An 11,697-nucleotide genomic window follows, 5' to 3' on the forward strand; every position below is an offset into this window, starting at 1 on the left:
AGGAGAGGGAGAGGCAGACTCCCCATTGAGCAGGGAGCTGGATGCTGGACCTGACCCCAAGAATCTAGGATCATCAAGTGTGCTCAAGGCAGATACTTAACTGACTGAGCCACCCAGGTGCCCTAAACAAGCCATTTATTTTTTTTCTTTTAAGATTTTACTTATTTGACAGAGAGCACGAAGAGAATGAGCACAGGCAGAGAGAAAGTGAGAAAGGCTCCCCGCAGAAAGGGCAGCCTTATGAGTGGCTCAATCCCAGGACACCAGGACCATGGCCTGAGCCGAAGGCAGACGCCTAATTAACTGACTGAGCCACCCAGGTGCCCCTAAAAAAGTCTTCCCCCTCCCCAATTTTATTTGTTTATTTATTTATTTGACAGAGAGATAGCAAAAGAGGGAATATAAACAGGAAGAGTGGGAGAGGGAGAAGCACGCCTCCCACTGAGCAGGAAGCCCCATGCGGGGCTCAATCCCAGGACCCTGGGATCATGACCTGAGCCAAGGCAGAGGCTTAAGGACTGAGCCACCCAGATGCCCCAAGAAGTCATTTTAGACACTTTACCTCTGAATACCCCATTAACTTACTTAACTGAGAAAGGGCATCTTTACCGTTCCCTCAGACTCGCTAATTAGGTTTTCATGTAATTTACTCTCAAAGTAAGCTTTTTCATGGGTAATGAAATTATAAAAATGAAATACTGGGGTTTAACCCAGACTGTGCCACTTATGAATTGGGAAATTATTTCACCATTCTAATCTTGATTCTTCTTACCTATAAAAGGAAGTTAACTACTTCACAGCAAACTCATGTGGATCAAGTAAAAATATTCAAAAAAGCACTTAATACATACAATTGGTAGATTTTAGTTTGCAACTCATGGCTGGAACTTAATAGTTTATTTTCCTTTCTGGAGGCACATGAGTACTTTCTCAGTGTATGGTCATAACCTGCCAGGAAGCTGGAGACTAGTTCACCACTAACTTAACTTTAGCTATACACAGATAACATCTGAATATCTGCAATTCATATTGGCTGCATAATTTTATCTCAAAACCAAACCAAACCCTTAATACTTTTAAGGGCTGAGAGGGCAAGGATCTCTATCTAAATGGAATGACTGCTAGAGTTGTCCAGCACACCATAAAATGGTCTCCCGAGCATCAATCTCAAGTAAGGAGTTCCTTATTTTAAAAAAAAGGGGGAAAAAAAAAAAGATACCACACGATTCACAAAGCACAAGCTACTCCTGTCCTATCAAATCAATGAATGAGGGGCGCCTGGGTGGCTCAGTGGGTTAAGCCGCTGCCTTCGGCTCGGGTCATGATCTCAGGGTCCTGGGATCGAGCCCCGCATCGGGCTCTCTGCTCAGCAGGGAGCCTGCTTCCTCCTCTCTCTCTCTGCCTGCCTCTCTGCCTGCTTATGATCTCTGTCTGTCAAATAGATAAATAAATAAAATCTTTAAAAAAAAAAAAATCAATGAATGAGGAGGCCGAAAACGGAGCTTGAAACTAGAACTGTATTTTCTCTAAGAGTTCCCACGTGATCCTGAGGGTAGTTTGTCCACTGCTAAACGTGAAGGAAAATGAACCAAGTGGTAGGCAGCGTAGGTAGAGATAAGTAAATCTTTAGTAACTTGGAATGTACCAACACCATCAGAGTGTAAGTCTATAAACTAATCATAAAATCTCACAGCAACCTCTATACTGGAAGAAGCGAACTTCTAAGGTGTAGAAGGGAAAAAATAAAACCAGGCTCTTAAAATCAAGGGATGACTGGGAATTTAGACCCACCAGATGGAAACGGCACTTGCTTCCTCGAATTAACGGAGTGTCCCCTTTCACTGTTCAAGAAATACCTTGTCTGACAAGCACTGTAGCGCTTTCAAAGCAATCGTTTCTACCCAGTCCACCTAATACATTTCGCGCATACAACCGCCCATTCACCTAACAACCAAACACTGACTGAAGTAAGGAGTTCCACGCAGCGCTAGGTGAAGATGCTTTCCGTCCCGATACAATCCCTCCGAAGCAGCCAAGTTTCTCGCCAGCACTCCCGAGGCCTAAAGAGTCACTATGCTCTCCACCACAGGCCTAAGAACGAGGATAGCTGAGAGAAAGAGGGCAGGAGATGGGCGAGGAGACAGTAGCAAACAAGCTTCACCACGCCACACCGCGGAAGTTGGATATTCTGGGCGAACCGCACAGCCCCAAACAATGGAGTTTTCCCGCCTCCTCAGGACCCCGCCCCCTGTTCCCGAGCCGCGGGAGGAAAGCTAACCCGAGCGCGCGTGGCCCCGCCCCCTGAAGGCCCCGCCCCCTCCCGAGCCCACCAGGCCAGCCTCCCTCCTCGTGCAAGGGTGGTTTTTTTTTTCCCCGTGGGGTGGTTTTTTTTTTTTTTTTTTTGGCGCCAAATCTGTTAGTTATTTTCCCGGGTTGTTTAGGGACACTACTGGATGCGCGAGCCAGGAGTGCGGGGACAGCACGGGCATAAAGACAGACAGGAGCCCTGTGGCCCCGCCTCCTCCCCGATAGCCCCGGGCCGGGGAGGAAGAAGAGGGCAGACGATGAGCAGCCGCCGCTGCCCCCGGCAAGATGGCGGCCGCGAAAAGCGGGGCAGGGGGCGCCAGCCGACTAGTGTTACTGCTAATGCGCGAGGTTCTCTGCAAAGGGTGGGTTTCTACAGTCCGGGCCACCCCGAACTGCGACGGCTTTGCGGTGGGAAGCAAGTCCTTCCTCTCATGGGCCTGTCCCTCCCGGGGAGCCCCAGTCCACCACCCCCTCCCGGTGGACTGGCCAGTGCCTCAAGCTCTCCACGGTCCCGCTTACTTGTCGGCGGAAACCAGCTCCGCAGCGATGGCGGCAGTGGCTGTGGACTCTGCGGCCATCGTTCCCCTGAGGTGGTGGACCAACGCGCGGAATAGAGTCTGTGAGGAAAACAGGGAATTTGGGACGCCAGAAACCTATTCAGGGACAGAAAATGGCAGATTGGAGACCCCGCGCGGCTGGGCCCCTTTATAAACCAGAGCCCTTTGCCCCGCCCATCCACTTCCGGATCCTCCCCTTGAGTTTAAAGGGCCAGGACTGCCCCAGTCCAGCCCAAGGACCACTCTCGCCCTCGCTGTCTTATCTGCGGGGTACCTTCCCTCCCTGACCCGCTTTCCCCCCAAAAAGCAACTTCCTGCTTCTCTAGCAAGTTGCGTAAGAACTGGAATCTTCGTACTACAACTCCTGACTGGGCGTCGGCCAGCGGCTTCCACATAAGGGGAAGCTGGTGCTGCTCTGCATGTTTGGAGCGTGTAGCCGAGGATCTCTTTCCGGCCCTGATTTTCAGGGAGGTGACCAAAACTTTCTACCCTTCCTCTCAGTCCTAACGGATAGACACGTAAGAACCGAGCACGGGTACAGCAGCAACGGCTAGAACTGATTTCTGTGAGACTCGTGGCTCTGAGCCTCAGCAACAGTTGACGCAAGAAAATGCTATCCTAAGATTGGCTACCGCCGAAACTACCGCGCTTGATTCAAAGTCAGTACTGCGGAGGGACGCTGGCTCCTCCCCTCTGGGCCCGCCCCCTTCGGCTGGCCCAATCCGCTGACGCCATCCTCTTAGGCCCTACCCAGCTCTTTTCCTGCATTCAGAGATACCGTTTGTCGTTTGCCCCTGTGTGCCACAGTACCGTGCTTAGACACTTTAAAACTGTTAGCGGTTTTATTTAATATTAACAACGCTATTTGTGAGATCGGGATTATCAGCCCCATTTGGTAGAAATAGAAACCAAGATTCAGGAAGGTGTAACTTGTTCAGAAAGTTGAAAGACAAGTCGGCTATGGAAAGCAGAGGGCCTCATTTCCTGCAACTGGCAGAGTGGAGGATGACTGGTAGGCTGCAGTGGTGCTGCACTTTCTCACACCTGGAGTATCATCCATCGCCTTCCAGCCTGGCCTTCCCTACAGTGATCAACGGGGATTTTACTTCTGTCCACGTGTTGATACCCTGGGAAAGACTTCCCTACAAAGGAATCTTCCTCCAGTATGTAAAGGGTCAGGCAAGTTGAAATCTGGGGGGCATAGAGCTGGACTTGGAAATACCAATTCTCTGGTGGCAAACAGACCTGGGATTCCCATTATTAGCTGGGTGACCTCAGCCAAGTCATGTAATCTTCTAAAATTGGGGCGCCTGGGTGGCTCTGCCTTCGGCTCAGATCATGATCCTAGGGTCCTGGGATCCAGCCCCACATCCAGCTCTCTGCTCAGCAGGAAGCCTGCTTTCCCTTCTCTCTGCCTACTTGTGATCTCTCTCTGTCAAATAAATAAATAAAATCTTTTTAAAAATTGATGTAAAATGAGGACAATATTAGTATTCACCCATTAAGGATATTGTGAGAGTTAGAGGAAATGCTTGTTTCAACAATCAGCACTGTACCTTGCTCAAGTGAAGCAGTCATTAAATGGCTACAACTGTCTGAGAACATGGTGACTGGAGGGTTGGTTTGGGGAGGGGGAGATCTCTTCAGAGTCCTTGCAGCCAGAGCGAGGGCCAGAGAAATCCAGTCTAGTACCTTGTGTGATCCACTCATATGTTAAACTAATATTCACAGAGCAACTATGATATGAAAGGCTTTGCACTAGGCCCCAAGGACAAAACACATGCTCTCTGGCTTTGAGGAACTCAAAGTTCTTGTACAAAAAATCAAGTTCAAAATAGATATTAGGGGGCACCTGGAATCTCAGTTGGTTAAGTGTCTGCTTCAGCTTGGGTCATGATCCAGGGTCTTGGGATTAAGCCTGAAATCAGACACCCTGCTCAGCCGGGAGCCTGCTTCTCCCTGTCCCTCTGCCCCTTTCCACCCCCCCTACCCAACTCGTGCATGCACTCTCTCAAATAAATAAAATCTTAAAACAAAAATAAAATAAAATAGATATTAGAAGCGCCTAGTGTCTCAGTGGTTAGGCATCTGCCTTTGGCTGGGGTAGTGATCCTGGGATCCGGGGATCAAGCCTGGAGGAGGGCTCCCCACTCAGTGGGGAGCCTGCCTCTTTCTCTTCTGCTCCCCCTGCTTATGCTCTCCCTCTCTGGTCTTTGTCAAATAAGTAATATCTTAAAATAGAATAGATATTAAGCGGTGCCTTTGTGGGTCAGTTGGATGAGCATCCTGACTCTTGATTTTGGCTCAGGTCATGATCTCAGGGGTATCAGATAGAGCTCCCTGTGGGGCTCTGCAATCAGTGCTGAGTCAGCTTGGGACTCTCCGTGCTCTCCCTCTGCCCCTCCTCCCATCAAATAAAAAAATAAAAATCTAAAAAAAAAATTCTCTCCCTCTGCCCCTCCCCCTCCTCCTCTCTAACAGAAAGGCCCTACATGATTTGGCTCCAATCCACCTCTCCAAATTCATCCCATGCTGCTCCCCTCCCTTTACCATCATCCTACTATGTTGATCTTTCTGTTCCTCAGAATGCTCAAGCCCTTTCTCGTATGCAGGGGCCTTTGTACTTGCTACCTGACTGCCTAGAAAGCTCTTTTCCCAATAGTTTGAAATGATTAGCTCTTATTCATCCTTTAGGCCTCATCTTAAATGTTACTTCCCCACGCAAAAAAGGCCTTCCCAGGCCATTCAATCAAAATTAGCTTCCTCTTGTTTATTTCTTCGATTGTGCTCATCAAACTCTGAAGTTATTTACTTGTTTTTTTTGTTTTGTTTTGTTTTGTTTTGTTTTGTTTTAGCTCTCACCCAGTTCTAAGTTCCAGGTTCCATGTGACTTATTCTGTTTTGTTTACAGCTAAATCCCCAACGCATATAATAGTGGATGACTATTACTAGTGTCCAATGTGAATTTTTGGTTGAATGACTGCATGAATAGAGCAATTATAGTATAATCATAATTAGAACTGGAAGAAATTTAATTCAGAATGTATCTATTTAGGGGTGCCTGGGTGGCTCAGTGGGTTAAAGCCTCTGCCTTCGGCTCAGGTCATGATCCCAGGGTCCTGGGATCGAGCCCCACATCGGGCTCTCTGCTCACCAGAAAGCCTGCTTCCTCCTCTCTCTCTCTGCCTGCCTCTCTGCCTACTTGTGATCTCTGTCTGTCAAATAAATAAATAAAATCCTTTAAAAAAAAAAAAAAGAATGTATCTATTTAAAATAAGAACCAATATATCATACTAAATAATGAAGGTAATGGGACTTTATGGGAGGGTTGGGGGGGAAGCAGGAATCTTATATTGAACAAGATTTAGAGAAGACTTCCACTTTATAAATGTTGGGTTGAATACTTACATTTACCTCCATTCCCTGTTGAAGCTGTCTACATAACAATAAAGGAAATTCTTTTATTTGTTGTTTGTTTCCTTCCTTGTTTTTTTTTTTTTAATTTATTTGACAGACAGAGATCACAAGTAGGCAAAGAGGCAGACAGAGAGAGAGAGGGGGAAGCAGGCTCCCCACTGAGCAGAGAGCCCGATGTGGGGCTCGATCCCAGGACCCTGGGATCATGACCTGAGCCGAAGGCAGAGGCTTTAACCCACTGAGCCACCCAGGTGCCCCTCCTTCCTTGTTTTTAAGGTAAAACAAGATCAGAGAGAATGGGAGAGGAAGCAACAGCAATAAAATTTTAAAAGCTGGAAAAGGGATGGACAAGCAGTAATTGACCTAGCAACTAAGAAAGGAGAGTCCCAATGGGGAAAAAGCCATGATGCAACCAAATTGACAATAGAGAAACCATGAATGTTCAGGAATTGATTGCAGCAGGTACTTCTAGGAATAGAGGATGAAGATAAGGCTGAAAAAGTAGGGTTATGTTGGAAAGTTTTAAGAAGCAGTTAGACTCTCTAAAACTACTCCCCCAAAGCAATAGAAGATTAGAAGTCTATTTTTCCGGAGAGGATAAAACAAAAACTGAGTGAAAGTTGAGAGTAGAAGGATATTGAAAAGAAAGGGATTAAATGATTACATACAAAATCTTGAGACCTTGTGATAGTTGTCTCTCCATATGCATTTTCCTTTTTTTATAGTAGTAACAGAACCCTGATTTTAATTTATGTATTTATTTTATTCTCAGTGCAAGTCTCTGAGAATAAAAACTAAAATCATCACTGTCCCACGGAGGTAGTGTTCACATGATGACATTTTGGTCAATGGAAAGTGAACAGAAAAATGTGTGCAACTTCCAGAGAGACACATTAAAGGGAAGGGGCTTGTCTTTCACAAGACTTGGTGGTGAGCCATCTTGGACCATGTTAATCAGGGCAATGCCCCAGGAATGACAAAGCAGTAATAGAAGACAAACCTAGGTTCCTAGCGTCATGGAGCCACCATACCACCTGAGTTGCTTATTCTTTTTTTTTTTTTAAGATTTTATTTATTTATTTGATAGACAGAGATCACAAGTAGGCAGAGAGGCAGGCAGAGAGAGAGAGGAGGAAGCAGGCTCCCCACTGAGCAGAGAGCCCGACACAGGACTCGATCCCAGGACCCTGGGATCATGACCTGAGCCGAAGGCAGAGGCTTCAACCCACTGAGCCACCCAGGCGCCTCCTGAGTTGCTTATTCTTAAAATGTTATATAAGACAGAAATAAACTTCTTAGGTATATTATCGCATATCAAGCAACAACTGCTAGAATTGCAAAATAAATAGAGATAAATCAATAATTATAGTTGAGAGGCACCTGAGTGGCTCAGCTGGTTAAGCATCTGCCTTCTGCTCAATTCATGATCTCAGGGTCCTGGGACCAAGCCCCAAGTCAGGCTTCCTGCTCAGCCAGGAGTCTGCTTCTCCCTCTCCCTATGCCCCTCCCCACTCTTCCCCTGCTCATGCTCTCTCTTTCCCTCTCTCTTTCTCTCTCAAATAAATAAATTAAATCTTTGAAAAAATAAATAGAAAATTGTATTCAAATGTCACTCAGAAATCATAACAAGCACACAAAAAAGTCAAAATGTTGAAAATATGACTAATATTATTAATACACTCAGGTGACTAAATATATATAGAAATCTATACTAAAAAAAATCTATTCTCGGGGTGCCCAGGTGGCTCCATAGGTTAAGCATCTTCCTTTGGCTCCGGTCATGATCCCAGGTCCTGGGATCAAGCCCTTCATCCAGCTCCTTGCTCAATGGGGAGCCTGCTTCTCCTTCTCCCTCTGCCTGCTTCTCCCCCTACTTGTGCTTGCTCTCTCTCTTTCTCTCTCTGTCAAATAAATAAATAAAATCTTTAAAAAAAATTCTATACTCAAAACAGCAAATACACATTATATTCAAACATTATAGATCATTTACAAAAATGGTCCATATTTTAGGCCATGAAGAAAGTCTCAATAAATTCTAAAGAATTATAATTATTATTATTATTATTTTACAGACTATCTTCTCCAACCACTAAGCTTTATTGCATTGTAAAGTGACATTTATACAATTGACTCTTGAACAAAAACATGGGCTTGAATTGCGTGGGTCTACTTATACATGGATTTTTTACAGTGTAGCACTGTAAATGTATTTTCTCTTCCTTAAGGTTTTCTTTTATCTTTTTTAAAGATTTTATTTATTTATTTATTTATTTATTTATTTATTTATTTGACAGAGAGAGACAGCAAAAGAGGGAATACAAGCAGGGGGAATGGGAGAAGCCCGCTTCCTGCCAAGCAGGTATGAGGTGGGACTCAATCCCACAACCACAGCCAAAGGCAGGTGCTTAACAACTGAGCCACCCAGCATCCTTCCCTATGGTTTTCTTTTCTTTTTTTTTTTTTTTAAGTTTTTTTTAAAGATTTTATTTATTTATTTGAGAGAATGAGGGAGAGCATGAAAGGGGAGGAGGTCAGAGGGAGAAGCAGACTCCCCGCAGAGCTGGGAGCCTGATGCAGGACTCTATCAACGGTGGCCAGGATCATGCCCTGAGCTAAAGGGGGTAGCTTAACCAACTGAGCCACCCAGGCACCCCTTTTATAAAGATTTTATTTATTTATTTGACAGAGAGAGATCACAAGTAGACATAGAGGGAGGGGGAAGCAGGCTCCCCGCCGAGCAGAGAGAGCCCAATGTGGGGCTCGACCCCAAAACCCTGAGATCAGGACCGCAGCTAAAGGCAGAGGCTTTAACCCACTGAGCCAACCAGGTGCCCCTTTCCTCATGGTTTTCTTTTCTTTTCTTTTTTCTTTTTTAGGATTTTATTTATTTGACACAGAGAGAGAGAGATCACAAGTAGGCAGAGAGGCAGGCAGAGAGAGAGAGGAAGGGAAGCAGGCTCCCCGTCGAGCAGAGAGCCCGAGGCGGGGCTCGATCCCAGGACCCCGAGATCACGACGTGAGCCAAAGGCAGAGGCCTTAACCCACTGAGCCACCCAGGCGCCCCTCCTTATGGTTTTCTTAATAACATTTTCTTCTCTCTAGTTTACTCTATTGTAAGAATACAGCATGTAATGCGTATAACATAAAAAATACAGGTTAATTAACTTGTTATCGATAAGATTTCTAGTTCACAGTAGGCTATTTAGTTTTGGTGTAGTCAATAAGCTCGGGGCGCCTGGGTGGCTCAGTGGGTTAAAGCCTCTGCCTTCAGCTCAGGTCATGATCCCAGGGTCCTGGGATCGAGCCCCGCATCTGGGGCTCTCTGCTCAGCGGGGAGCCTGCTTCCTCCTCTCTCTCTCTGCCTACTTGTGATCTCTGTCAAATAAATAAAATCCTAAAAAAAAATAAGCTATTATGTGGGGTTTTGTGGAGGGGGTAGGGAGGGAAGAGGGATCAGTGTCCCTAACTTATACATTATTCAAGGGTCAACTGTATATGGTATAAATAACAGTGCCGGGGCGCCTGGGTGGGTCAGTGGGTTGAGCCTTCCGCTGAAGTCATGATCTCAGGGTCCTGGAATCCAGCCCGCGAGCAGGGAGCTTGCGTCCCCCTCTTTCTCTGCCTGCCTCTCTGCCTACCTGTGATCTCCGCCTGTCAAATAAATAAATAAAATCTTAAAAAAAAAACAAAAAAAAAAAACAGTGCAAATATCCATCCCTTGGGTTAAAAAAAATCATGAAGCAGGGGCCCCTGGGTGGCTCAGTGGGTTAAAGCCTTTGCCTTCAGCTCAGGTCATGATCTCAGGGTCCTGGGATGGAGCCCTGCATCAGGCTCTCTGCTCAGCAGGGAGACTGCTTCCCTCTTTCTCTCTCTGCCTGCCTCTCTACCTACTTGTGATCTCTCTCTCCCTGTCAAAAAAAAAAAAAAAATCATGAAGCAAATTAAATACTTAGAATTGAGTGATAATGAATGTGCTATATGTCAAAGTTCATGGGATATAAAGCTGCATTTATATGAATTTTAGCTTTTAAAAAATTTTATCAGGAAACAAAAATAATGACCTATTGATTCAATTTATGAAGTTAGAAAAAAAGCAATAGATAAATCTCAGGAGGGAAAGACATAAGGACGATAGGGCAGAAATCAAGAGAGAAACAGAAGAATAATAAAACTAAGGACTGATTCTTTGAAAAAAAATTAAAGTATGTACAAAAAAGTACATTGAGGGGTCCCTGGCCTGGCTCACTCGATAAGCATGAGATTCTTGATCTTGTGATTGTGAGTTCAAGCCCCACATTGGGTGTAGAGATTACTTAAAAATAAATAAATAAACTACATAGTTTTTAAAGTATATAGATAGAAATGCAAAAAGGGAAAATGCAGAAGAAATAACTGTGAAAACTACAGAATCAATTTAAAAATAAGTGTATTAAGCATAATTATATGTTAACAAATATTTTTTTAAGATTTTTTCTTTTTCTTTTTCTTTTTTTTTTTTGACAGAGATCGCAAGTAGGCAGAGAGGCAGGCAGAGAGAGAGGAAGGGAAGCAGGCTCCCCGCCGAGCAGAGAGCCTGATGCGGGCCTCGATCCCAGGACCCCCCGGATCATGACCCAAGCCGAAGGCAGAGGCCTTAACCCACTGAGCCACCCAGGCGCCCTATGTTAACAAATTTAAAAACATAATGGAGTGGTCCTAGAAAAACATAAAGTGCCAAAATTGGCACAAAAAGAAAGAGATCTTAAATAGACCAAGAAATAATAGAAAACTGAAAATGGTAGTCACAAGAACCTCCCACCATTCCCCCCAAATGCCCAGATGGTTTTATAGGTGGGATGAACACATTTTCTTTTTTCTTTTTTTTTTTTTAAAGATTTTTTATTTATTTATTTGACGAGATCACAAGTAGGCAGAGAGGCAGGCAGAGAGAGGAGGAAGCAGTCTCCCTGCTGAGCGGAGAGCCCGATGCAGGGCTCAATCCAGAACCTGGGATTCATGACCTGAGCTGAAGGCAGAGGCTTTAACCCACGAGCCACCCAGGCGCCCCGGGATGAACACATTTTCAAGAAATATTTCCAGATATAATAAAAACCAAAAACTTTTCTTATTTTTCTTTTTCTTTAAGATTTTATTTATTTGACAGACCGAGATCACAAGCAGGCAGAGAGGCAGGCAGAGAGAGAAAGGGGGAAGCAGTCTCTCTGCTGAGCAGAGAGCCCGATGCAGGGCTTGATCCCAGGACCCTGGGATCATGACCTGAGCCGAAGGCAGAGGCTTTAACCCACTGAGCCACCCAGGCACCCCCAAAAACTTTTTTTTTTTAAGATTTTATTTATTAATTTGACAGAGATCACAAGAAGGCAGAGAGGCAGGCAGAGAGAGAGGGCGAAGCCGGCTCCCTGCCGAGCAGAGAGCC

The 11,697-nt window shown here is 45.2% G+C and overlaps 1 protein-coding gene across 3 annotated transcripts in view; it reads right to left on the bottom strand.

Annotated features, from left to right (window-relative positions):
- Positions 1-3,346, bottom strand: part of NASP (nuclear autoantigenic sperm protein) — a 35,530-nt gene extending 32,184 nt beyond the window's left edge. For 2 of the 3 annotated variants that reach the window (XM_047726005.1, XM_047726003.1), the window contains exons 1-2: positions 3,221-3,346; positions 2,827-2,960 (exon numbers count right to left, since the gene is read on the bottom strand). In XM_047726005.1, the coding sequence (XP_047581961.1) occupies positions 2,827-2,960; positions 3,221-3,259 (173 nt within the window). In that variant the 5' untranslated portion in view covers positions 3,260-3,346. Of the gene's footprint in view, positions 1-2,826; positions 2,961-3,179 lie in introns of all 3 variants that reach the window. The other variant, XM_047726004.1, reaches the window with a different exon arrangement.
- Positions 3,347-11,697: the final 8,351 nt, after the last annotated feature.

This window comes from Lutra lutra, chromosome 4, assembly GCF_902655055.1.
Source record: "Lutra lutra chromosome 4, mLutLut1.2, whole genome shotgun sequence".
In the NCBI taxonomy this organism is placed as follows: Eukaryota; Metazoa; Chordata; class Mammalia; order Carnivora; family Mustelidae; genus Lutra; species Lutra lutra.